This window comes from Emys orbicularis, chromosome 7 (assembly GCF_028017835.1).
Source record: "Emys orbicularis isolate rEmyOrb1 chromosome 7, rEmyOrb1.hap1, whole genome shotgun sequence".
NCBI classification, from domain to species: Eukaryota; Metazoa; Chordata; order Testudines; family Emydidae; genus Emys; species Emys orbicularis.
The window spans coordinates 106,056,483-106,082,243 of record NC_088689.1 but is presented as its reverse complement, the minus strand read 5'-3'; the positions used below and the strand labels follow the sequence as shown (position 1 = coordinate 106,082,243).

The following is a 25,761-nucleotide window of genomic DNA, read 5'->3' as shown; positions in this document are numbered from 1 at the left end:
CATGAAAAGGCTGCTCTGAAACACTGATAGGAGTCTCCCTTTCCTGTACCAGTAAGGGTACTGCATCCCTGCTGAAATGGTCTCTTCTTGTCTCTCAGGAGAGGCCATTTAAACTGCAGTGCACTAATCTGATCAGTAGAGGAAAAACAGAATCCTTGTACTGGCACATTTCCTGGAAATGTAAACCAGAGTTCATTATTTCAATCCCTGAACCAGTAGACTGTTTTCCGGTATGAAACACTGCTTATGTTGTGAAACATTTTATAGGATTAGAATGCTGAGTTTTTTAGGGCAACTCCTGAAAGGCACTTTGTCTTATTGATTTAAGTGAAGCTGATTGTTAGCACACAAGCCCATACACAAACACACAGGCATTATTTAAAATCAAGGCCTCTACAGCCTGACACCGGATAGCACAACAGCTGCAGTACTCTCTGGACTTCTGCTTCTTAGACTGGCATAAAACTACATATTTTGGGGGTTGATATACTTGTTTTCTAAGGAACAAAGTGCTAATACACAACTTCTAATACCAGTTGATACAGTATATCACCCAAACATATCACTGAGGCCCAGTAAAAGCAAATTATTGAAAAGTAAAACAACACCATCATAGAAGAAAAAATCACGACCTGTAGTTTAGGGAGCAAGTAACACATGGAATCTCTGCATAAACTAAAATATTTTCATGTTTTTATAGTGTTTCATATAAAAGTACCGCTGAGGACTTTACAACTTTGTCATGTACAGCCTAGAATTATAAATTATTTAGGTTATAATATACCAGATTATTTATACATCAGATGTGTATATGACATTTCATAGACAAAAACTTCCCGTTCTCTTCTGCAAGGGTATTCTGAATAAACTAGACTAGCCCTCTGGTTTCTGCACGATCTATGCATTGTAGTCTGCATTTGGTTCATATTATAAATTAAGTTTACTACTAGGGTGTAACCTTCTCTTGTGCTGATCACTCTCTTTCCTTTTCCTTCTAATGTTACAGGTGCTTCTTTGTTAAATGATCTAAAGGCCCTCACTATATCCTAATAGTCCCTAGTTGAGTACTAGTAATTAACAACTCCAAATTCCCAGTGCTGGATCTGCATATGGTCCTTTAGCACAATGCTAAATTTCTCAGGCTAACACTATGACCACAACCTCTCCATTATTTATTATTTTTACTATTTATTCATAAAGCCCCATAGATGTACACAGCACTCTGAAGTGGGTAATATGTGCTGAGCAAATAAGACAGGTTTCAGAGTAGCAGCCGTGTTAGTCTGTATCCGCAAAAAGAACAGGAGTACTTGTGGCACCTTAGAGACTAACAAATTTATTAGAGCATAAGCTTTCGTGCATATGCATCCGAAGAAGTGGGTTGTAGCCCACAAAAGCTTATGCTCTAATAAATTTGTTAGCCTCTAAGGTGCCACAAGTACTCCTGTTCTTTTTGAGCAAATAAGAGTAACTCCCACAAAGAGCTTAAATTCTGAAGGCACTAATACCTGTTATCAAGCTTTGGAGAAAATAATTAAAAAATTCTCATGTATTCCTATAACCCTCCTTGAAAACACAGTTTCTCTAATAAAGTTATCTCCTTATGGCATTCCTCCTCCGTGTCTGAAATTGCTCTTAAGTGTTCTTTCCCCTCCCCCAACTTCCTAGTCACAGCTTCCGTTTCCTTGTCTCCTTTGTCAGACAGATCCCATACTCCTCTTGTAACAAGACGGCCCCTGACACTTCCTCTCTTTTTTCAGGCAATTTTCACTACCTTTGTACTGTAGTAAAGATCAAACGGAACCACGTGGCTGCCTATACACTGAATCGTACTGTATAACAAATCAGGCAAAGGTACTTTTCCACTTCCCCAGTCTGCTACAATGCGGGGGAGGGAGTTCTCTGCGTAAACAATGGATGCAGAGCGTAATTAAAAAGAAAACAAACCTATTCCCTGCCAAACAGGAAAAAGCAACAAGCTGGACTAATAAAAACTGAAAAATATCACATGCTATAAGGCTATGTTGTGATACTTTTTAACCCCACCCGTTCTCCTAGATTGGAATTAGTGCCCTTACACACCACATAACATAAATTCAGCTGACATAATCCATAGGAAATTAATAAAACTAGGATTTTATTTCGGACAATAAAACTCTGCATTTGATGGTTAATACACTATACTGTCTGGAGGACCCAACAAAGAGATACTAATTAAATTGCAAGTTATCCTGCAAGGAACAAGCTGGGATAATGTCAAATTAAAATTCATATTTATGTCATTTAACGTTGATGACGCATAGCCAGCGGTGAGTAAAGGTGTAGGAGAGAAGATGAGTAATGTTCTGCTGAAAATAGCATAATTTTCTCTAAGTGTTTTCCACTGGTAGCTAACTGTGTGAGTTTAAATAATTTGCTCCTTTCCACTGATTCAGCTGAATATTTCTCCCCCATCCCCTCCCCCATCCTGGGCTAGTGGGCGGGTTTTAGTTTAGTAATAAGCTGTGTTGCGTTACTCTTGACTGACATAGGGAGCTTGTCTTTTTCCTGCCTTATTCGAGACCAAGAGTTGCATAGGTTATGCTGTGCTATCAGAAGCCTAGTGCGGGGTCTTTCAATTACTGAACTGCTGGGCGCCGTGGAAGGGAGACTCCGCTTTCTTTGAATTTTGCACTCCGATAGAATCAGCTGTGACATCCGAAACTGCTGCTCCTGCAGCCACAATGGTGGCCAAGGATTACCCTTTTTACTTCGCGGTCAAGAGGGCAAACTGCTCCTTGGAAGTACAGACGGTGATCAGCCCAGCTAAAGAGACGGAGGTGCAGTCTGCTGATATGTTTTCTCTTTTTCTGTCTTCTTTTTCTCTGCAGCTTTTATCATCCGAACAGTCTGCATATGTTTGGGGAAAACTAGATTACTCTTTGAATATAAATTGCCAAGTATAGCTATTTATCTGATTTGTCTTGTGCATCCTGCACTGCTCTCTAGAATGTGCATTTTCAGACTGGAGTGAGGCAAACCCTCTTTATTATCAGCAGTCTTTTGTATAATAAGATTAATCTCTGCAACTATCAGTTGAGAAATTTCCTTTCCTGATAGATGCATTGCTTGTATATTCCAATACCTAATGTCAGTTATTTTTACTTGCTAAACTTAGAATTGTAGCTGATCAGGTCCAGGGAGGAAATCAGGATAAGTGCATCTTTAATATTCTAAGTAAATTGGAAAACTTAATCTGTTAACTAGGGTTAATATTAACTGTGTCTAATCTGACTCTCTAATCAATGAAAAATGAATGCTTCTAAAATGAGGGATATTTTTAATGTGGGATTAAGGAAAAAATTGACTAAATAGTTTGTTTGCAAAAGGTGTGAATTTAACACAGATAGTGTTCATTTAATACTCCAATATTTGATACTCCAGATTAATGTTTAGTCATCTTTGTGTGCCTTTTTGGCAAAGAGAACAGTGACCCTAAGGATTAGGTCCAACTGAAGGAAGGGGGAGAAAAACTTGTCTTTGGGACTCTTATCACTGAAAATACATATTTTCAATAGGCTTGTTTGCATAGTAATTTGAAGGCAGATTGCTAAATTGTGCATGGTTAGTATGAATGCATCAAAGATGATTGCTTCCAATAGTCAGTTGAACTGATCCAAACTGAAAGAAGTCCAGCCATGTCACCTTGTTTAAACAGTTTGTGTAGGTTAAGAGCCAATAAGAACATACTTTACTTGTACTTGTCAGTGTACTTTTATATCTGTGAGTATTTGATAGTACAGTTGTGATATTTAGGGGCCTTTTAGAAAATATACACATAATAGAATAATATTTGCTATTATGATCAAATTAACCAAGTCAGGAAACTCTGAGTACAGGAAACCCTTGCTTGTTTTTTATGTAGTGCTGTTTTAATTATTTGTGAACCATGAAATCTCGTAATCCCCATTGTCACCCATATTGCAAAATGTTTTGCATTAATTCAGAGCTCATTTACTAACTAATACTAAGTAAATATCTTAATTTTTTATTTTATTATGGGAATGTGCAGTTTTGTATAAAGGAACAAAATTGTCAAATTAAATATTAATTTAAAATAAAAGTTGGAACCTGGTTTTTTAACAGGTGGTATATAATCTTTACCATAGGCAAAACTATCAAATTTCAAAGAAAGTAAAATCACAACTACTGTATATTCTAACAAAAGCCTAGAGCATAGGGATATATCTTTCAATAGACGTGACAAAATGCAATAGCTTTAATTAATAATCTTGATCCGGTCAATTGTCCTGGATTTGTATTTAACTTTTTATATATAAACAAGAAAATGCTCCTTATACTGCCAGTCTGAAAAATGCTGTTTGCTTAGACTACAGCAGACTTGCAGCATTGTGGGGGGGGAAAAATAAAGCAGCATTTGTTGAACACCCCTTTGTTGATCCTGTTAAACAATATTGAGAAAAGCTGTCCCCTCTCCTCCCCCAGTCATAAGGGTGGGTTTAAAAAACACCACCACCCACACACACTTTGGGGAAAGCATTTACAGGAATAGACATATGCAGCCCATTCCTTTAAAGTTTTTCAACATAGAATTCTCTTCACTAGCTCTGTGGTTAAGCTGTCTCTCAGCATTTACAGTGAATCTAACCAAGGTTATTGGGCGCCTTCTACCATTATTTTGTATTACTGCATTAGCAAAGCAGCTAGCTGTATAAGTGTGAATGCTTAGCCTTGAAAAGCTATTGCTTGGTGTTAGTTGCTGACATGAAGCTTGTTTGTCACCCAACATTTGCATAAACTTTGCCTTCTGAACTAAAATCTGTGAAGTTAGAATAGGTTTTTTGATGGAGGTGTTTTTAAAGTCATAATTCACATGTCCATGTAAACATTCCCCTCACCTGAATAACATTCTTTTAACACTTTTTGTGAACATGTAAAATACCAATAAGTGCTGTATGGCTCCGTGTGTGCATGTATATGGTTTTGTGTATGTGTAAAATAAGTATGTATTTTAGTGCAGTGAATATATTTAACGTCTGTATGTAATATTTTACCTGTCACTCTAATTAGTCAATGAACTTACTGTATGAATTGAAGTGTAAAAGATGCATATAAAATGCTTTTACTCTGTATGCTGTCTGCTCTAAAGATACTATCTCAAACTCATTTACAAATCCCTCCCTCAAGTGTTTAAAATAGTTTTACCCTAACAGTAAACAATTTCTTCTTTTCATAAGTAATCATTAAGATGGTGAAACTTGTTCTTTGTGATACATAGCTTTTTACCTTGGAGTTACAGTATACATAGAAAATAGCTGCTTAATATTGGCATTTTCCAGAATAAATTTAGTTTTTCTTTTGTCTTCTTAGACAGGTTAAGTAACTTGTCCACTATCACACAGCAAGTCAGTGGCAAACAGAAGATGTAGGTGAAAAATAAAAATTTGGGGATTCTGAGGACAGTTTGGAAATTTTCATCAAGTGGAGTTGCTACAGCTATTAAATCTATTGTAAAGCAAACAATGTTAGTGTGACTAAGGAGTAGGATGGAGAATAATATAGAAAAATTATATACATTAATGGGAACCCCCCACTTAGAGTGACTAGACAAGAACACTACTTCATCTACAGAAAAAATTGGATTCAGAGATTGGCAACGAGCAACTAGAGAAATGGAAGACCTTCTGCACGTAGAAAGACTGAAAAGATTGGGTCTTTAATTTTAGAGAGGAGATGGATATGGAAGGACATGATAAAGATATATAAAATGAGTAGTATAGACAAGTTAGGTCAGGCACTTCTCTCAACGCTTTCTCAAAATACAAGAACAAAGGGACAGTCAATGGAACTGAAAAGCAGCTAGCTGAAAAAAATGTTTCCTTTGGTTGGCTTTCAATGCAATGCACAATTTGCTTATGGAACTCACTGCTACAAGATATCACTAAGGCCAAGAGCTAAGCAGGATTTTAAAAAAGGTCAACATTTATATGGATAATGGGATCATCTATAATCACAAAGCAAGGAGATTAAGAGCGTGAGAATGAGTTTTGGAAGGAATATCAACTGACATTTTTTCAGGGAATAAACCAACCTTTATTTAATAGGAATTAGGAGGAAACTTTTCTGTTAGCAGGCTATACCATAACTGCCAACTGCAGGGTTTCTTGTGCCTTTCTTTTAATCATCAGTACTATTTACTCTCCGCGACATGATACTGGAGTAAATGGACCACTAGTCTGATCTGACATAACTACTATCCAACATTCTTTCTGTGTTTGGTCTGCTCCCACACAAGTTACGGAGTCTTCCCTTTCTCTGGCACAGACCAGCAAGATAACCATGAACAAAATTAAAGTATTTTTATACCCCCTAGGTGGCTTTTCCTTTCTTCTTCCTTTTCCCTAGTTTGCTACCTGCTCTTCACGAAAATAAATTGAGAGCAATCTGTAAACCCTTTCCCCATCCTACCTGTAGAGCTGGAGGCCCATAGGGGAATAGGGAAAGAGGAGAGCATGCCAAGGAAGTAGTACTTTTCCCTTGTATGCCTTCTATCCTGGTCCCATGGGCACAACAGTCTCTCCTGGTTATGGATGTGGAAGGGAACATGAGGGGAAAAACTAGACAAACAAGAAGGGGGATAACAAGGTAACAAAACCAGTCAAAACCTCAATCCCTTTCCAGCTATGAGTAAAACTAAGAATCTTAAACTAGGTAACAGAATAAGGGCTAAGGATCCAAGAACAATTTAATGAATTCTAATATACTTTCATAATGCTGTAATACTATGTTATATGAGCGTACACACATCGATGGAATGATCATTATGGGAGCTAAGGAAGACTAACTGGAAAGTATGGATGTCACTGCTCTTTCTCTCCATATTCTGGAGGTTGATCTTAAGCACAAGTAAGAAGACAAGGGGCTGCATGGAGACCATACACTTCAGAGCTCACAGTAGGCTCAGTGATTAATATCACCGTTCCTGAGATTCTGATGCTACTGTGGGACTCACCCAAACAAACAAACCAACACCTATTGGCCCTGTGTCTTAGGGTATGTCTACACTACGAAATTAGGTCGAATTTATAGAAGCCGGTTTTATAGAAATCGGTTGTATACAGCCGATTGTGTGTGTCCCCACATAAAATGCTCTAAGTGCTCTAGTCGGCGGCCCGCGTCCACAGTACCGAGGCTAGCGTCGACTTCCGGAGCATTGCACTATGGGTAGCTATCCCACAGTTCCCGCAGTCTCCGCCGCCCATTGGAATTCTGGGTTGAGATCCCAATGCCTGAATGATGCAAAACAGTGTCGCGGGGGGTTCTGGGTACATGTCGTCAGGCCCCTCCCCCTCCGTCAGAGCAACGGCAGACAATAGATTCGCGCCTTTTTACCTGGGTTACCTGTGCAGACATCATACCACGGCAAGCCTGGAGCCCGCTCAGCTCAGCTCACCGTCACCGTATGTCATCTGGGTGCCAGCAGACGTGGGACTGCATTGCTACACAGCAGCAGCAGCTAACTGCCTTTTGGCGGTAGACGGTGCAGCATGACTGGTAGCCTTCATCGGCGATCTGGGTGCTGGCAGCCGTGGGGCTGGCAGCCATAGGGCTGCATTGCACCAGCCCCTTGCCTTTTGCCTTTTGGCAGTAGATGGTGTATTACGATTGGTAACCGTCGTCATCGTACAGCAGTGGCTGGAACTCCGTATGTCCTCCAGTCCCCCACCCTCCAGTCATATTCTGCTGCCTTCACAATGACGATGATGGCTATCAGTCGTAGTATGCCATTTTCTGCCAAGCGCCCAGTATTTTCTGCTAAGCACCCAGAAGAGGCCGAGGGCGATCTGGGTGCTGGCAGGCGTGGGGCTGCATTGCACACAGCAGCAGCCCCTTGCCTTTTGGTAGAAGCTGGTATATTATGACTGGTATCCGTCGTCATCGTACTGCAGTGGCTGTCAATCATGGGCACCTGGGCAGACATGCTCAGTCCTATCGAACTGTCTTGATGATGATGGCTATCAGTTGTAGTATGCTATTTTCTGCCAAGCACCCAGAAGATGCCGAGGGCTATCAGTCATGCTGCACCGTTGTCTGCCAGCTTAAGATGTAAAAAATAGATTTGTTCTGTATTCATTTGCTTCCCCCTCCCTCCGTGAAATCAACGGCCTGCTAAACCGAGGGTTTTGAGTTCAATCTTTGGGGGCGGGGGGGCATTCTGTGTGACAGTTGTTTGTGTTTCTCCCTGATGCACAGCCACCTTCGTTGATTTTAATTCCCTGTACCTGTACGCCATGTTGTCACTCGACCCTCCCTCCCTCCCCCAGTCCGTCAGATACTAGTTTCGCGCCTTTTTTCAGACCAGACGCCATAGCTTGCACTGGGATCATGGAGCCCGCTCAGATCACCGCGGCAATTATAAGCACTATGAACACCACGCGCATTGTCCTGGAGTATATGCAGAGCCAGGACATGCCAAAGCAAAACCAGGACCAGCCGAGGAGGCGATTGCAGCGCGGCGACGAGAGTGATGAGGAAATTGACATGGACATAGACCTCTCACAAGGCACAGGCCCCAGCAATGTAGAAATCATGGTGTTACTGGGGCAGATTCATGCCGTGGAACGCCGATTCTGGGCCCGGGAAACAAGCACAGACTGGTGGGACCGCATCGTGCTGCAGGTGTGGGACGATTCCCAGTGGCTGAAAAACTTTCGCATGCGTAAGGGCACTTTCATGGAACTTTGACTTGCTTTCCCCTGCCCCGAAGCGCCAGAATACCAGGATGAGAGCAGCCCTCACAGTTGAGAAGCGAGTGGCGATAGCCCTGTGGAAGCTTGCAACGCCAGACAGCTACCGGTCAGTCGGGAATCAATTTGGAGTGGGCAAATCTACTGTGGGGGCTGCTGTGATCCAAGTTGCCAGCTCAATGAAAGACCTGGTGATATCAAGGGTAGTGACTCTGGGAAACGTGCAGGCCATAGTGGATGGCTTTGCTGCAATGGGATTCCCAAACTGTGGTGGGGCCATAGACGGAACCCATATCCCTATCTTGTCACCGGAGCACCAAGCCACCGAGTACATAAACCGCAAGGGGTACTTTTCAATGCTGCTGCAAGCCCTGGTGGATCACAAGGGACGTTTCACCAACATCAACGTGGGATGGCCGGGAAAGGTACATGATGCTCGCGTCTTCAGGCACTCTGCTCTGTTTCGAAAGCTGGAGGAAGGGACTTTCTTCCCGGACCAGAAAATAACCGTTGGGGATGTTGAAATGCCTATCGTGATCCTTGGGGACCCAGCCTACCCCTTAATGCCATGGCTCATGAAGCCGTACACAGGCAGCCTGGACAGGAGTCAGGACCTGTTCAACTACAGGCTGAGCAAGTGCCGAATGGTGGTGGAATGTGCATTTGGACGTTTAAAAGCGTGCTGGCGCAGCTTACTGACTCGCTCAGACCTCAGCGAAAAGAATATCCCCATTGTTATTGCTGCTTGCTGTGCTCTCCACAATATCTGTGAGAGTAAAGGGGAGACATTTATGGCGGGGTAGGAGGTTGAGGCAAATCGCCTGGCCGCTGATTACGGCCAGACAGCCAGACACCAGGGCGGTTAGAAGAGCACAGCAGGGCGCGGTGCGCATCAGAGAAGCTTTGAAAACGAGTTTTGTGACTGGCCAGGCTACGGTGTGAAACTTCTGTTTGTTTCTCCTTGATGAACCCTCCGCCCCCCCCCCATCCGGTTCACTCTACTTCCCTGTAAACCAACCACCCCACCCTCCCCTCCCCCCTTTGAGCACCGCTTGCAGAGGCAATAAAGTCATTGTTACTTCACATTCATGCATTCTTTATTAATTCATCACACAACTAGGGGGATAATTGCCAAGGTAGCCCGGGATGGGTGGGGGAGGAGGGAAGGAAAAGGACACACTGTAGTTTAAAACTTTAACTCTTATTGAAGGCCAGCCTTCTGATGCTCGGGCAATTAGCTGGGGTGGAGTGACAGGGTGGCCGGAGGCCCCCCCACCGTGTTCTTGGGCGTCTGGGTGAGGAGGCTATGGAACTTGGGGAGGAGGGCTGTTGGTTACACAGGGGCTGTAGCGGCGGTCTCTGCTCCTGCTGCCTTTCCTGCAGCTCAACCATACGCTGGAGCATATCAGTTTGATGCTCCAGCAGCCGGAGCATCGACTCTTGCCTTCTGTCTGCAAGCTGACGCCACCTATCATCTTCAGCCCGCCACTTGCTCTGTTCATCCCGCGATTCAGCCCGCCACCTCTCCTCTCGTTCATACTGTGCTTTTCTGTAGTCTGACATTGACTGCCTCCACGCATTCTGCTGTGCTCTCTCAGCGTGGGAGGACATCTGGAGCTCCGTGAACATATCATCCCGCGTCCTCCGTTTTCTCCTTCTAATCTTCACTAGCCTCTGTGAAGGAGAAACATTTGCAGCTGGTGGAGGAGAAGGGAGAGGTGGTTAAAAAAGACACATTTTAGAGAACAATGGGTACACTCTTTCATGTTAAATTTTGCTGTTCACATTACACAGCACATGTGCTTTTGTTACAAGGTCACATTTTTCCTCTTATATTGAGGGCCTGCCGGTTTGGTGTGAGAGATCACTCACGCAGTGCCAGGCAACAGATTTCGGCTTGCAGGCAGCCATGGTAAGACACAGTCTTTTGGCTTTTTTAACCTTCTTAACATGTGGGAATGGTTTCAAACAGTAGCGCTCTCATTTCCCATACCAAGCACCCGTTGGGTTGGCCATTTAAAATGGGTTTGCAATGTAAAAGGAGGGGCTGCGGTTTCCGGGTTAACATGCAGCACAAACCCAACTAACTCCCCTCCCCCACACCCCCAATTCTCTGGGATGATCACTTCACCCCTCCCCCCCCACCGCGTGGCTTACAGCGGGGAATATTTCTGTTCAGCAGAGCAGGAAGGGGCACCTCTGAATGTCCCCTTAATAAAATCGCCCCATTTCAACCAGGTGACCGTGAATGATATCACTCTCCTGAGGATAACAAAGAGCGATAAGGAATGGATGTTGTCTGCATGCCAGCAAACACCGGGACCATACGCTGCCATGCTTTGTTATGCAATGATTCCAGACTACGTGCTACTGGCCTGGCGTGGTAAAGTGTCCTACCATGGCGGACGGGATAAGGCAGCCCTCCCCAGAAACCTTTTGCAAAGGCTTTGGGAGTACATGAAGGAGAGTTTTCTGGAGATGTCCCTGGAGGATTTCCGCTCCATCCCCATACACGTTAACAGACTTTTCCAGTAGCTGTACTGGCCGCGATTGCCAGGGCAAATTAATCATTAATCATTAAACATGCTTGCTTTTAAACCATGTGTAATATTTACAAAGGTACACTCACCAGAGGTCCCCCGTGTGCCCTCAGGGTCTGGGAGCACGCCTTGGGTGAGTTCGGGGGTTACTGGTTCCAGGTCCAGGGTGATAAACATATCCTGGCTGTTGGGGAAACCGGTTTCTCCGCTTCCTTGCTGCTGTGAGCTATCTACATTATCTCCATCCTCATCTTCCTCATACCCCGAACCCGCTTCCCTGTGTGTTTCTCCAGTGAGGGAGTCATAGCACACGGTTGAGGTAGTGGTGGCTGCACCCCCTAGAATGGCATGCAGCTCCGCTTAGAAGCGGCATGTTTGTGGCTCTGCCCCGGACCTTCCGTTTGCTTCTCTGGCTTTGTGGTAGGCTTGCCGTAGCTCCTTAATTTTCACGCGGCACTGCTGTGCGTCCCTGTTATGGCCTCTGTCCTTCATGGCCTTGGAGACCTTTTCTAATATTTTGCCATTTCGTCTCCACCTTTCTGAAACAGATCCTGGTCAGAGAGAAAATACTTACACTCTTCTGGTAGTTTAGAACTTGCGTAAGCAGAAAACCAGTTTTGCTTGCTTCTTGCAAATATGAATGCTATCTCTGTGGTGGATAAAGACATCATTCCCACTTTTATATCTAGACTATGGTACAATAGACTTTAGCTTCTATGTGTATGTTCATGCAGTTAGTCTCACTTTGGGATGCCAATGTGGATGCATGGCATCTCTGGAAACAAAATACTTTCCGAATGAGATGGTATTAGGTGTCCGCTTTATGTCAAGGCTTGCCCTTTGGTATCATGTCATTAATGAATGCTGCTGAATGTAAATCCTATTCACAGAATAGAGAAGAGAGTATCCCATGTCTGTATGTTAATTTCACTGAGACTGTGCCAGTTGAAACTGTTCAAATCCTAATCAGCGATCATGCAAGATCAATGTTTTTGGGCACAACAGTGGTGGTAACGTCAATAGGTGGTAAAGGTGCTTCTCAAGAGGCACCATCTTTTTGTGTGTAAATCACATCTTAACTTGGTTTTCATATACTGAAAACAAAAGCAGGGTTGTAATAAACAGAATTTAAAAGGAATCTAAATGATAGCAGTAAGCTATTTATATTTTCCAGTTATAGGATAGAATATTAAGTTATATTTGACCTTCTGAGAAGGAGGAAGAGAGGATAAGATCTGGGACAAAGCTTTCTTGTCAGAAATTAAATAATAATAATTATAAATAATTAATGGAGATATCCCATCTCCTAGAACTGGAAGGGACCTTGAAAGGTCATCGAGTCCAGCCCCCTGCCTTCACTAGCAAGACCAAGTACTGATTTTGCCCCAGATCCCCAAATGGCCCCCTCAAGGATTGAACTCACAACCCTGGGTTTAGCAGGCCAATGCTCAAACCACTGAGCTATCCCTCCCCCTAAAAAATTTATGGAGGTATCCTATCTCCTAGAACTGGAAGGGACCTTGAAAGGTCATTGAGTCCAGCCCCCTGCCTTCACTAGCAGGACCAAGTACTGATTTTTGCCCCAGATTCCTAAGTGGCCCCCTCAAGGATTGAACTCACAACCCTGGGTTTAGCAGGCCAATGCTCAAACCACTGAGCTATCCCTCCCCCCCCTATTAATTAATTTTACTGCTGCTGTTTCTTTCAAGCCGGGTTGACTTCAGATTCAAGTGGCAACCAAAAATGTAAGGACTGTAATTGTTGGCAGAATATATTTAAGAGACTTAAACTGTAAGGATTCTTAAGAAAAATCAGCACAAAGCAAATGTTTGGTTTTTCTTTCCTATTTAGAAACAGGAAAACTGCAATATCCTACAGATTTAAAATACTGTATTGCTTGTTACAAAATTTGGAGACTGTTGACAAAATGCTCCATCAGCTACCCAATCAGCATTTGCCTCTTTGTGACTGGAACTTGGCATTGGCCATATAGAGTGGTGTAGTTCAACAGCAGAATCTTTAAAAGTAATTTTATTTTATGAATAAATAGTACGAAAGGGTCAAGAACAAGAATATATGTTCCTGATTATTTTCCATGTAGTATAGTACACTGGCAGATCAGTTCAGTACAAGCTGAACTTTGTTAATCCATCTATTTGATAAACAGGCAAGTAATGCATTACAAGAGTCTGGTCTGGAAAAGATAAAAGACTGAACAATGTTTTTGGATCCCAACAAGGATAAACATGGTGCAGTGGTTTTTCAAATGATAACATAAAATCTTAATAATGTGGTGAGCATTGTGTTCAAAGGACAGCTCAGAATCAAAGACCGTGTTTTCCCTTCATGGAAATCATTAACTGAGTGTATTTTTATCAGGAATTGAGGCATAGAGCCAAAAGGAAAGTCAGTCAGAACTAACTCTGTTTTAGCTAAATGTAGTTGAAGACAACTAAATCAGCCATGCCATTGTCTGCAAGGCATTTTGTCAATATGGAATTAACCTACTTAGGATCTGTGGTCTTAAATAATAAACAAATCTGTATGTTCTTCACATAGATGGGAAATCCAATATCATGCCTATAAATGACTGAGCCCAGAGGCAGCTGTTAAATTAAGTGTGCCCAATGTCAAGCCCTTTGATACAGCACCACCAATTACCCTTGTAAAAAAGACAGTAATTTGCCCAAAGAAGCATAATCTGCCTGTCAGGGAATAATATACTGCTATGGCAGGTGATGGCTGATGATGATGAGGTTTTTATTAACAGCAGTGCCTGAACAATATAGTTGTTCAATATGAACAGTGTTATTTGAGGATATGTCTACATGGCAGTTTATCAAAGAGTTTTGCAAGCAGATCTACAAGAGGATTTTGAGAGTGCAGCTAGCACATCCCAACAACTATAAAAGTTTGTCTTCAAAATACTTATGTAACCCTTTATTTCCTCCCCAATTTTTACCCTAGTGTCTTCATGGATACCTATTTGTAAAGCCACCAAAAAATAATATATGTCCCCTCTGCATGCCTAATTTGGTATAGCAATGTGTTACCAAATTGAATAATAGAAATATAGGATTGGAAGGGAATTCAGGAGGTTATATCGTGCATCCCCAGCAGAGGCTGGTGCTGAATCATGGAGCACTAAGAACTTTAGTTATTAGAATTACTAACCAGATATTGGGACTACACCTCTACCCCGATATAACGCTGTCCTCGGGAGCCAAAAAATCTTACTGCGTTATAGGTGAAACCGCATTATATCGAACTTGCTTTGATCCACTGGAGTGCACAGCCCCGCCCCCCGGAACGCGGCTTTACTGCGTTATATCCGAATTCGTGTTCTATCGGGGTATAGGTGTATATCCTAGCAGCAGGACTGATATGTAAGAAATAATGTAATTGGCATAGTTGCATGATATGATTTCTGTATGTATTTGGTTTAGCCTTATAAAAGAACATAACTTACACATCAGTGATTTGAAATTACTAGTGACTTATTTCTTTGACGATAGATTGGCAGGACCTTTGCAATTCCTGAGCACAATCAGGCCCTCCATGAGTGGCAAGTCGTGTGTGTGTGTGTGTGCGCTCTTGAGGCTCATGACCTGCTGAGTATTTCCACAGCCAGAGCTGCTAGGTGGAGGCTGTCCCTACCTGGGGAATCTGCAGACCCAGATTTTAGACTTGCTGCTCCTTATGTCACCCCCTATTTCCCCCATTGGTGACCCTATCGTATTTCCAGGCAACTCCCTTTTATATATATATATATATATATATATATATTTTTTTTAGTTGCTTTTGTTGAAAGCCTCTATTAGAACAGGGGCGTGTAAGTGGTTTTTCGGTTCCCAGGACTGTTCTCCGGGACGCTGAGGTTCTCAGTTCCCAAGTCCGACCAGCTGGGCTCAGAGGAAGGTCTCAGTGCTGCCGCTATACATAAAAACTTCAGCCTGGCCTCCTGGTCCTTTTTCATGCAGATCACTTGAGAAAACTTGCCGAAGCAAGGAGAACAGTTCCAGCAGCTGTCATGGGCAGTAAGAAGGACCTGCCGGGGTGCAGGGTCGGCTGGGCCCTTTACACCGGTGCTATGAGCGCATGGCACCAGAGGGCACTTGAGCCGCCCTGATGGGTACCACTGAGGGAAAAAATTTCTGGTGACTGTGCTCAGGATATGTACATGCCTACAGTGGCATGCACATGTGCAATCACTCGAACGTAATTTACCTGCTTGATCATGGGGTCTTCCTGGACCTGGACAGGTGTCAGAGAGTGGTTGCATTCGGCTTGGAAATGTTTTCTATGAAGGGCTTCTGAAGAGAGATGTTGCAAATGTGGTGTATTTTGAGTGACCTGTGCAAGCAGAGTTTAACGGGGACAGTGCTAATTAGCTGGCAAATTTGAAACTGTATGAGATATTGGTGATCTACTTTATGGGATGATCTAGTGGTGTGGAGATGTTTGGTTGATAGCCAAACCTTCTGGCCCAGGGGTGGCCAACCTGTGGCTCCGGAGCCACATGCAGCTCCTTGTATAGGCACCGACTCTGGAAAGTTGGCGCCTGTAGCTCCAGCCCCGATGTGCTGGGGGGTGCTCACTGCTCAACCCCTGGCTCTGCCAGAGACTCCACCCCCTCCCCTGAGCCTGCCATGCCCTCGCTCCTCCCCCTCCGAGCCTTCTGCACACCACGAAACAGCTGATTGGGAGGTGCGGGGAGGGAGAGGGAGGCGCTGATTGGCTGCCCACTGCTGGTGGGCAGGAGGCGCTGGGAGTCGGGGGTGGGGAGCTGATGAGGAGCTGCTGACTTATTACTGTGGCTCTTTGGCAATGTGCATTGGTAAATTCTGGCTCCTGCTCAGGTTGGCCACCCCTGTTCTGGCCTGTCTTGAATTCCAGCCCCTTCTGTCTCTTGCGGTCTGCATGTTGTTTGTAGGCCTCCTTTGTCTCCGCCGGGTGTTCCTTGAGTTCTTCCTAGACATGGTGGATTTGCTGGACCTTATCACAGGCCAATGGGTTTTGGGATCTGACCAGTAAAGCGTAAAAGAGTAAAAAGCAATGAAATGCTAACTTCAAAATGAATCTGGGTTGTTTTTTACTTAGCACCATTGGCCTTTGTGTTGCATGTGTTGCTTGACTCAACAGTTAAAACACATGAGATATGCCTGAAAATTACTAACAGCATTCTAAAGAGAACAAAGGAAGATCCTTTGTCTTGGGGTCATGGTAAGGAAGTCCATAAGTATTGAAATAAGCCTCAGGCTTTTTGCACAAATTGTGCTCAAATTATGTAAGAGACTTTCTGCAAAATGGTTCTTTTGAACATGGTTTTTTAACCTTTTCCCACCACTTTTCTTTTGAAGACCTGAAATTCAGCAATTTAATTTAAAAAAGAACAATCCTTAAAATATGGGGATCCTTTTCATCATTGATTCCTAGCTTAATCTGCAGCTCTTCTATTCTTTCAACAAATGGTAAAAATTAAAAATTTGTTGTTGTGACAGGGAGCTGGGCAAAGGGTTGCAGATCCAGCCCTCTGTCACGCCTGCTCCTCGTTAGGGGAACAAATTAGAGTGGGCTGGAGGTAACCTGGCCCTAATTGGGGAGATGGAGACAGCTGCTACTTACAGTAATTAGCCTGGGGGTGCATAAAAGCCTCAGGGGAAGGAAGCCAGGGGAGAGCAAGAGAAAAGGAAAAAGGCAGGGAATGGAAGTAGAGAGGTAGCTCTCCCCTTCCTCCTGCCTGCAGATGGTGAAGGGTTACTTGTACATGGTGAAATGGTGGTGGGAACAAGCGGGAGAATAAAGTGCACCAGTGGTTACAAAACCCAGGATCTCAGAGTGACTTTGTGAGCCTAGCAGGGGCAGAAGCCAAGGGGGCCCTGCCACACTGTGCTGCAGTTGTCCATAAAAATAACTTTTTATTGTTGTGAAACCTTCAGCTTGCTTGGGACTGTACATTTACATACAGTGAGGACTTGATGTATTAAACAAAGCAAATTAAATGCTAGGGGCACCATCCTACACTCCTTACACAGACAAAACTCCCGCTAAAGTCCTTTGAGTATACTGAGCGACATCAGAGTGAATGGGGTGGCTGAGGTTCAAGACCGAAGTACAGTCAGACAAGAAAGGGTAAAAGGTCAAGGACCAAACCAGTTATGTGGTGCCAATATTTTAACAAGGGGCTCCCACAAAAATGTCCCCCTTACTTTGTGATAAATCTATACCCTACGGGCTTGTGTGCTCACAAAGAAGAAGGGTAAGGGACTGGAATTAGCTGTTTCATTTACACAAAAATGCTTTCTCAGTCACAAATGAGGACACCACATTGCTCGACCATTCAACTCATATATTAGGTGTACTTTGTTTATACTTTGTTCCTAAACGCTTATTGCGTATATTGCATTGTTTAGCTTGTGGCACTCTAAAACAGAAGGTGAGGACTGAGACTCTGTAATGAGGTATGGGGGTATTCTTCCACTGGATATGTTTTAAAAGTCTCAGATACTAGGTATCATCTTATGCATTGCAAAGGCAAAAATAAATATTTAAAAAATGTGGTCACTTCCAAGCCCAGTGAGTCAGAATGTGAGCCACTCAGGGAAGGGACTCTCCTCTACTTTGTTTGTACAGCACCTAGGACAATGGGACCCCTATCCTGATTGGCATCCCCGCGTACTACCATAATACAATTAGTAATAATACTTACATTTTTGTCAGATCTAGCAGTTTGCAGAGGTTGGGGTTAAGTCCAGTGGAGACAGAGAAATCACTCTAACCTGCCATTCAATTTGGTAACAGAATTTTAATGTGGGTCACTTAGAATCCTCCATGAGCTAGGCTCCTTCAGTCTATCACTGAACTGAGCCTTTTGGAACACCCTAGAGGAGAGAAATGCTTGTTAGCATTTTGAAGGCAGTTGACAGTATAACTGTGTCACCTATCAATACTGATGTAGCTTGGATATCCCTTGCATGCCATGGCATATGCTTTTATAATTTCTGAGGGGCAACATTTCCTATAGTGACCGGCAACCCTTTTGTTCTGTATTGGACCTTTTAACAGTGGAAGACGCCTATCTCTAAGTGTAGCTGCTGTGTAGGGCCTGATCCAGAGCCTGCTGAATTCAGTGTAAAGTCATCTATTGACTTCAGTGGGCTTTGGATCAGGCCCATAATGATCACTTTTGTTTATGTGATAGTAGGCCCACTTTGAAAATATTTTAAGCAGAGGCAGTGCACTAGTGAATGCGCACAAATTTCAAATGGCTAATTTATAAATAAAATGGAGTGTATGTGCAGCATTGGACATGGCAGTGCTCACCTAGAATGAGAATTAAACTGCAAGTCTTCCAACCAGCTTCTAAACTGTGCCACAGGCAAATTTTGACTATATGAAGGCTTTATAAAAACATTTTCATTTGCCCCCATTGAAATTGCTTACCATATTATGCAGTAAGAGTACTATATGTAGAAAAGAGCCTCGGTGACGTTACTACGCTGTTTTATTCTAGAAAACAAATATGCCCCTTTGGCCTTTTGTAATATAAATAGTTTAGCTCAGGAGTAACCAGATTTTTCTTTTCTTTCATCTTGTTACAAACACAATTCTTGTCTTCTCTGGAATCTTTTATTGGCTTTCTTTGAAGCTGTTACAAACAACAGTACAAATTTTTAACAAAAGTAAGCTGTGGTTGTACTTTTTTTTTCAAAAGCAAACCAAAATATTTGTTTAGTACTTAATGTAGCACAGTTGCTCCTCAAGGCACTGGACAGATACGAATTCATCTGCACAACACTCCTGTGAGGTAAGGGAGTACTATTATCCCTGTCTTACAGATGGGGAAACCAAGGTTAAATGACGTGTATCAGATCACAAGACAAGTAAATGGCAAAGCCAGAACTGGAACACAGGAATTCCTGGCTGCAACCCTCAAACTTAATCAATAACACTGCTCTGGCCCTCGTTTAAACTTTGCTTTAATTGAAATTAGATGAAGTTTATTCGGACATTTTTATTTATATATATAAAGATATATATATATATATCTTTGTAAAGAGAGTGCACAACTTTCTTATGGGAGGGAGGTTGATGGGTAGAGTTTAGGCTCAGAGATGGTGGGTGGGTCAATCTGAGTCTCATTACTATGGAAAAGGGACTGAAATAGCTTTTGGAAAGACCTGTTGGCATGAGGGATGCTTGTTCTCTCCCCACCCAATTACTTTCCTCCTCTTCCAGGGTCTTCTAGCTTCTGTCCTGTAACAATATTCTTAGACCCAGATATCCTGGTACTGGGCCCAGCTGTGCTGTCTTTTGTCCCTCTATGCTATTGAGTGTACTACAATACAGTTTGGGACACCTCGTACTCCATTTCTCAGGAGCATGCTTGATTCAGTGAGAAAGTGGCAGACTGATGGGCAATACGTGTGAGGCCCAGCACAGAGGCCTCTGGGCAGGGGCGGCAGAGCATGCCCAAAAGTGGGGGGGGTAGGGGCCAGGCCTCGCTGCCCCCCCTCTTCCACCTGAGGCCCCGCCCCCAGCCAAGCCGGGAGCTGCGGATCCTCCACCTGCCCAGGATGGGGGGGGGGGGTCAAGAGCAGCCCCTGTCTGTGTCCGTGCCCCGCGGTCTCCCGCCCAGGGCAGGTTGGAGGGCTGCGTCCCCAGAGCCACATGTGGGGAGCCGCAGACGCTCTTGCCCTGGAGGAGAGGAGGATGGGCCTGGGGCTGCTCTCGACTCCCCCACCCCTAGCAGCTGGAGGGTGTGCGGCGTGGTGCTCCACAGCTGCCCAGGCTCTCCAGCTGCGCTACAGCTGTCAGCGTGGCTGGGGGGCGGGACCTCGGGGGGAAGAGAAGGGGTGGGGATGGAGCCCCTGCTGAAAAGTGGGAGGGCCATGGCATAGGGTTGCCAACCCTCCAGGATTTGCCTGGAGTCTCAATCTTTAATTAAAGATTATGTCATGTGAGGAAACCTCCAGGAACATGTTTGAGCAAAATTCCGGCATCCCTGCCTCTGGGTCAACACACAGTGTTCAGGTAATAAGTGGGTAGAGAGCCAGGAGCATTTGTGAAGAGCTGCAGAGATGGGAAGAAGATGCTATATTGCTGATCTTCATAAAACAGGAATAAAATCTGGGGGCAGCTGTCTGAGACAGGAGATTTCCCACCAAATTGGGACAATTCTGGTAAATTTAGGACCTCTGCTCACAAGGGAAACGTGATCTAGATGAAAGTATTATTTTCTCTGATCTAGATGGAAGTATTATTTTTCTCTTCCATACTTCTTGTGAAATATCAGCAGTCCTATTTTGAATAGATTTTTAGGTAACTGTAGTCCCAGTATGAACAGCAATTGCTGTAAACTAAAAACAAAAGCATACTCTCTCATCACACTTAGAATTGCTGATCTATTCTGCCGATTGCCAGTTTGAAACAAACAGCTTATTTTTTTTTATATTCCCATTTTAGTAGCTCATCTTATAATGTTTGTGAACTGACATTCCAGCTTCACATCTAATTTGTTTCAGTATGGAAAAGGCCTTTCTCCAGTGGCCTTTACAAACAGCTCTTCACTAGAGGAACTGCATTTGGAAGTTTTGTAATTCAACCAGCTCTACATTATTTGTGTGTGTTTAAAATTTTCTGTTACTCATTTTAATTCACCTTGATGTTTTGGTTTTTCTGCAAACTCTCCTCCATTTCCTAGTTGCAAGTGGATCTATTGATGTCTCTGCTCATGTTAGGGCCGGATACGCTTTCAATTGCAGAAGTGAAAGGCAGCTCAAAGAAAGTTGTTTCAGCTTAGCCTTGTGCTGCTGAAATACTTTAATGGTTTTGTATTCAGGATCTTTTATAACTGCTGCCTCCTTTAAGGATTCCAGATCCATGATTTTCGAGACGCTGATGGGGCAACAGCTCCTGTAGGATGGGGCCCTGTAGCTCCCCACAACATCCTTTATAACAGTGATTCTCAACAAGGAGTCTGGGCGCCCACGAGCAGGTTTCAGGGGTCCACCAAGCAGGGCCAGCGTTAGACTTACTGGGGCCCAGGGCAGAAGCCAAAGCCCCGTCATGCGGGGCCGAAGCCCAGAACCCCAAGCCCTGTCACCTGAGGCTGAAGCCGAAACCTGAGCAACTTATCTTTGCAGGCCTCCCCTGTGGTGTGGGGCACCGGGCAATTGCCCTGCTTGCTACTCCCTAACACCGGCCCTGGATTTTATATGCAGAAAAACAGTAATTGTGGCAGGGCTGTGGAGTTTTTAATAACATATTGGGGGGTGGGGGGGGCTCAGAAAGAAAAACTTTGAGAACCCCTGCTTTATAACACAGTACTCAAGTTCAACTGACTCTGGATTATTGTAATTTACTGGTTCATTATATGTGAACACTGACACTAATAGGTAGCAGGTTTAAAACAAACAAGGAAATATTTCTTCACCGAATGCACAACCATCCTGTCAAACTCATTTCCATGGGATGCTCTGAAAGTCAAAAGTATAACGAGGTTAAAAAAAGAATTAGATCAGTTCATGGAGGAAAGATCCATCAATAGCTATTAACAAAGATGGTCAGGGATGCAATCCCATGCTCCAGGTGTCCTTAAACCTCCAATTGCCAGAAGCTGGGACTGCACAACAGCGGATGGATCACTCCAAATTGTCCTGTTGTGTTGATTCCCTCTGAAGCATCTGTCCACTGTCAGTGACAGGATACTGGGCTAGATGAACCATTGGTCTGACCCAATATGCAGGGCCGACTCCAGGCACCAGCCCAGCAAGCAGGTGCTTGGGGCGGCCAAGGGGAAGGGGCAGCACATCGGGCTGTTCAGTGGCAATTTGGTGGCGGGTCCCTCTCGGAGGGAAGCACCTGCCTCCGAATTCCCGCCGAAGAAGAAAGCGGCACGGTGGAGATGCCGCCAGAGTGCCGCTGATCGCAATTGCGATTGTGGCTTTTTTTTTTTTTTCCCGCCGCTTGGGCCAGCAAAAACCCTAGAGCTGGTCCTGCCAGTATGGCTGTTTCTATCTTCTTATGAGAGGATAACAGACCCACTACTACCACAAGCTGGTGGGGGGGGGGGGGGGGGGAGGTTCAAGTGGTGCTAACCAGTGGTTTTGTAGGAAAGAACCAGAGTTCGTTCTATCAGAGATACTCCATGGGTGCAGTTTAGCTGATAATCAAAGCATCTGTGTCCATGGAGCATATGGATTAATTACATTGTGAGTTCAATCTCTCCTTTTCGTCTCCCTCTCCTCTTCCTGGCAGTGCTTTCAGGTTGATATATTTCCTATGATTTGGGATGGATTTTTGTAGGCAATTAAGGGTAGCTTCCTAATAGCTGTAACAATATCTCAGGCTGCATTTATAGTACATACTCCCCTCCTCCCCCTCACTGGTTCCTACAGCTCTACAAGAGTTAACACTACTTAAATTTGGAACATTTCTAAGCTATCGGGAAGCAAAGGTAAATCTTCTGCAGCTAATAAAAATACACCAAAAGTGGGCTCTCAAGGCTCAGGAAACCACTGACAGCTGTATGCTTGATTCAAGGATTCCCATTGGTTACTGAGGGTACATCTACACTAGAAATGCTACAGTGGCACTGCTATAGTGTAGATGCTTGTGACAGGAGGGGTTCTTCTGTCGCTGTAGTAAATACACCTCTCTGAGAAGCGGGTACCTTTGTTGACGAAGAATTCTTCTATCAACCTAGTGGTGTCTACACTGGGGCTTAGGTCAGTTTAACTACTGTATGTCTCTCGGGGGTGTAAATTTTTCACTCACCAGAGCAACTTAGCTACGTCGACCTAACTTTGTAGTGTAGACCAGCCCTGAGAATTGTATGGGTTAGAACATCCAATAAATCAATGCGTCTGCTATTGTGGAGCTCATTTTCCAGTTCTGCTGTTGATCTCATAGACCATGTCTACATTGCAATTAAAAACCCAGGGCTGGCCCATGCCAGCTAACTCAAGCTAAGGAGCTCGGGCCCTAGATACAGCCCTACAGTTAGCTCATCTGCTCTTACTGATTGAAGAGTTAATTCTGTTTTCACAAGGAACAGCTACTTTTAAATTCCTCTCTTTCTAAACAAGCATAAACACTGCCTAGGCATGACTTAATTTACTGTTAGGTGAAATATTTGCTGTACTGAGAGAGAACCTATTGTACCATGTGAGTGTGTTTAATTTTGGTGAAGGTTAAGTATTTGTAATATCCTGTGGAACAGAACTTGAATGTGGTTTTCTACTGAACTCCAATATTTGGGAATGTTTATTAGAACTTTTTAATCCTGGGCCAATTTAACCAGTAGCCGACTAATAATAATTTTGAGCTTTCTGCCATGACAAATGTTGACATACTCTTATAATGTTGACTAAAAACTAATAACTTTTAAAGTAAATGAGTATGGAAACCTTGCCAGAAATATAGTGTCTGAAACAGATTGGTTCTGTTTTATTTTACTGGCAACACTTGTGGACTATGTTTGAAACAAAGACACTGCACTGTTTCAGCTTTTAGAGACACGGTTAACCCTTTTGAGGCTAATTTGTTTTCCAGAATGAAACCCTTTACCAGTAATGAATGCTCCACTGTCAAGGAGTTAATACTTTGAACACCTACTTTACTAGATTTACATAGATAAAGGGGGTAGGATAAAAAGGAAGGTAACTAGAGTATTTTTGATCATGTGACAAGAAGAAAAACACAACAAAAACTGATTTGGGTTTGTACAGAGTTTTCTTTTTATTTCAAAGATTGACAGATCCAAAAGTATTCTGGACACTAACAGTGTCAATACTAATAATTGCACTTTCCCATGATGTATTGAATAAGAAGCATAGTTAATGGATCTGTGCCAATTTCATTTATTTTATTTTGTTTGCTAAGTTGAGAGCTTCATTTGCAACCTTTTCTGATGAAGGTTTTGGGAAGATGTTTATATTTTAAAATGCTGAGTTTCTTTAGAAGGTTTCTATTATCACTATTGCTTGGAGGCTGAATTGAAACTTTTTGTGAATTTATAAAGAAAACATGCTAAATAATCAGATTTATACAATGTGGTGGTGATAGTCTATGGCAACGTGCAACACTAAGGTATAATGACTCCTCAGGGGATTGTTTGGGCTTGTTTGTCAAATTCAACACCGGTCATGTAACACACAGTCCCTTTGTTGAAGTTGCTGATAAGGGGTGCAGGGAGTCGGGTGGAGAAACAATTGTGATCAGCTCATATACACTCAGACTTTAATTGTTAGAAGGTAAAAATTACTACACTGCCTAAGTATCAGAGGGGTAGCCGTGTTAGTCTGAATTTGTAAACAGCAACAGAGGGTCCTGTGGCACCTTCTGTTAGTCTTAAAGGTGCCACAGGACCCTCTGTTGCTTTTTACACTGCCTAAAAGAGCACATCAAAATAAATTTCAGAATTAGGTACCATGTCAAATAGAGCCCTATTGTATGGCACCTGGTCGTATACTATATGGGTTTTCTAGCATATGTTATCCAGGTCATTGCTTCTGCCATTCTGCAGACAATATAAGGTGAATGTGGGTGGTGGAGCGGGGTTCTGCTAAGAAAACTTAAAACTGATCTTTACTAGAGTGCTTTACCCAACAGTGTGTGGAAATTAGGAGGCTGTGGGGGGCCTGATTTAATGAGACAGTATAGAAAACTAACCAGTATTATGAAATAGATTTAACTCAATTTGACCAGCAGGCTCTCACTTTGAACTTTGGGGAATTCCCGTTCTTTAAATAAACTAATAAGAGAGTCACTCTGCATTGTGGTTGAGTTGAATGACAGCAAGGGCTCTTGGCCCCTGCTTCAGACTTTTCTACCCACATATCGTACTACTGCATGCTGTTTTGTTGAGTGAAGAGCAAACAGTAACGTCAGCTTAGAACTCAGTAAATTGCAAGAATGTAAGAGCTCTATTCTCCAAGGTGCCAAGAATCCTCAACTTTAATTGGCTTCAGTAGGAATTGAGTGCTCAGCACACCACAGGATAGGGTCCTAGATATTAAGGCTTGGGGTTTTTAAGCGGGGGCCTGTGTATAATATGATTATGCAGCTTCAAAAATAGATGTATAACTTACCTTTTGGTTAAGATGCCACATAATTTTAAAATGACCATTTTCCAGCTTATGATGCAGTGGAAGAAAGAGCAGAAAGGACTGAAACAGTATTTGGGAGAAATCTGACAGAAGGGCTGCATGAGGAGGTGGCTACCATCTGGGGCTCCGAGGCTCCACATGAGTGAATCTGCATGATAGGTGCATTCCCCAGACACCCAAAAGCAGAATGCTGATCTTATGAGGTGTAAGCGTTCTCTATGGCTATTACTTCTCCTTCCTGTGCAGCAGTCTTAAAACTACCCTGGGTTTTAGTAAATCAAGGTTTATTTTTAGAGGGAGTGAGTCATATTAAAACAAAAGCTATGAGGTATGATACACAAGTACCATTTGGGCCTTACAGCA

General features: G+C 43.3%; 1 protein-coding gene across 1 annotated transcript in view; it reads left to right on the top strand.

Annotated features, from left to right (window-relative positions):
• The first annotated feature begins 2,723 nt into the window (after positions 1–2,723).
• Positions 2,724–25,761, top strand: part of ARHGEF3 (Rho guanine nucleotide exchange factor 3) — a 64,752-nt gene continuing 41,714 nt past the window's right edge. Inside the window, exon 1 of the mRNA XM_065407770.1 lies at positions 2,724–2,819. Coding sequence (XP_065263842.1) covers positions 2,724–2,819 — 96 coding nt within the window. The remainder of the gene's footprint in view (positions 2,820–25,761) is intronic.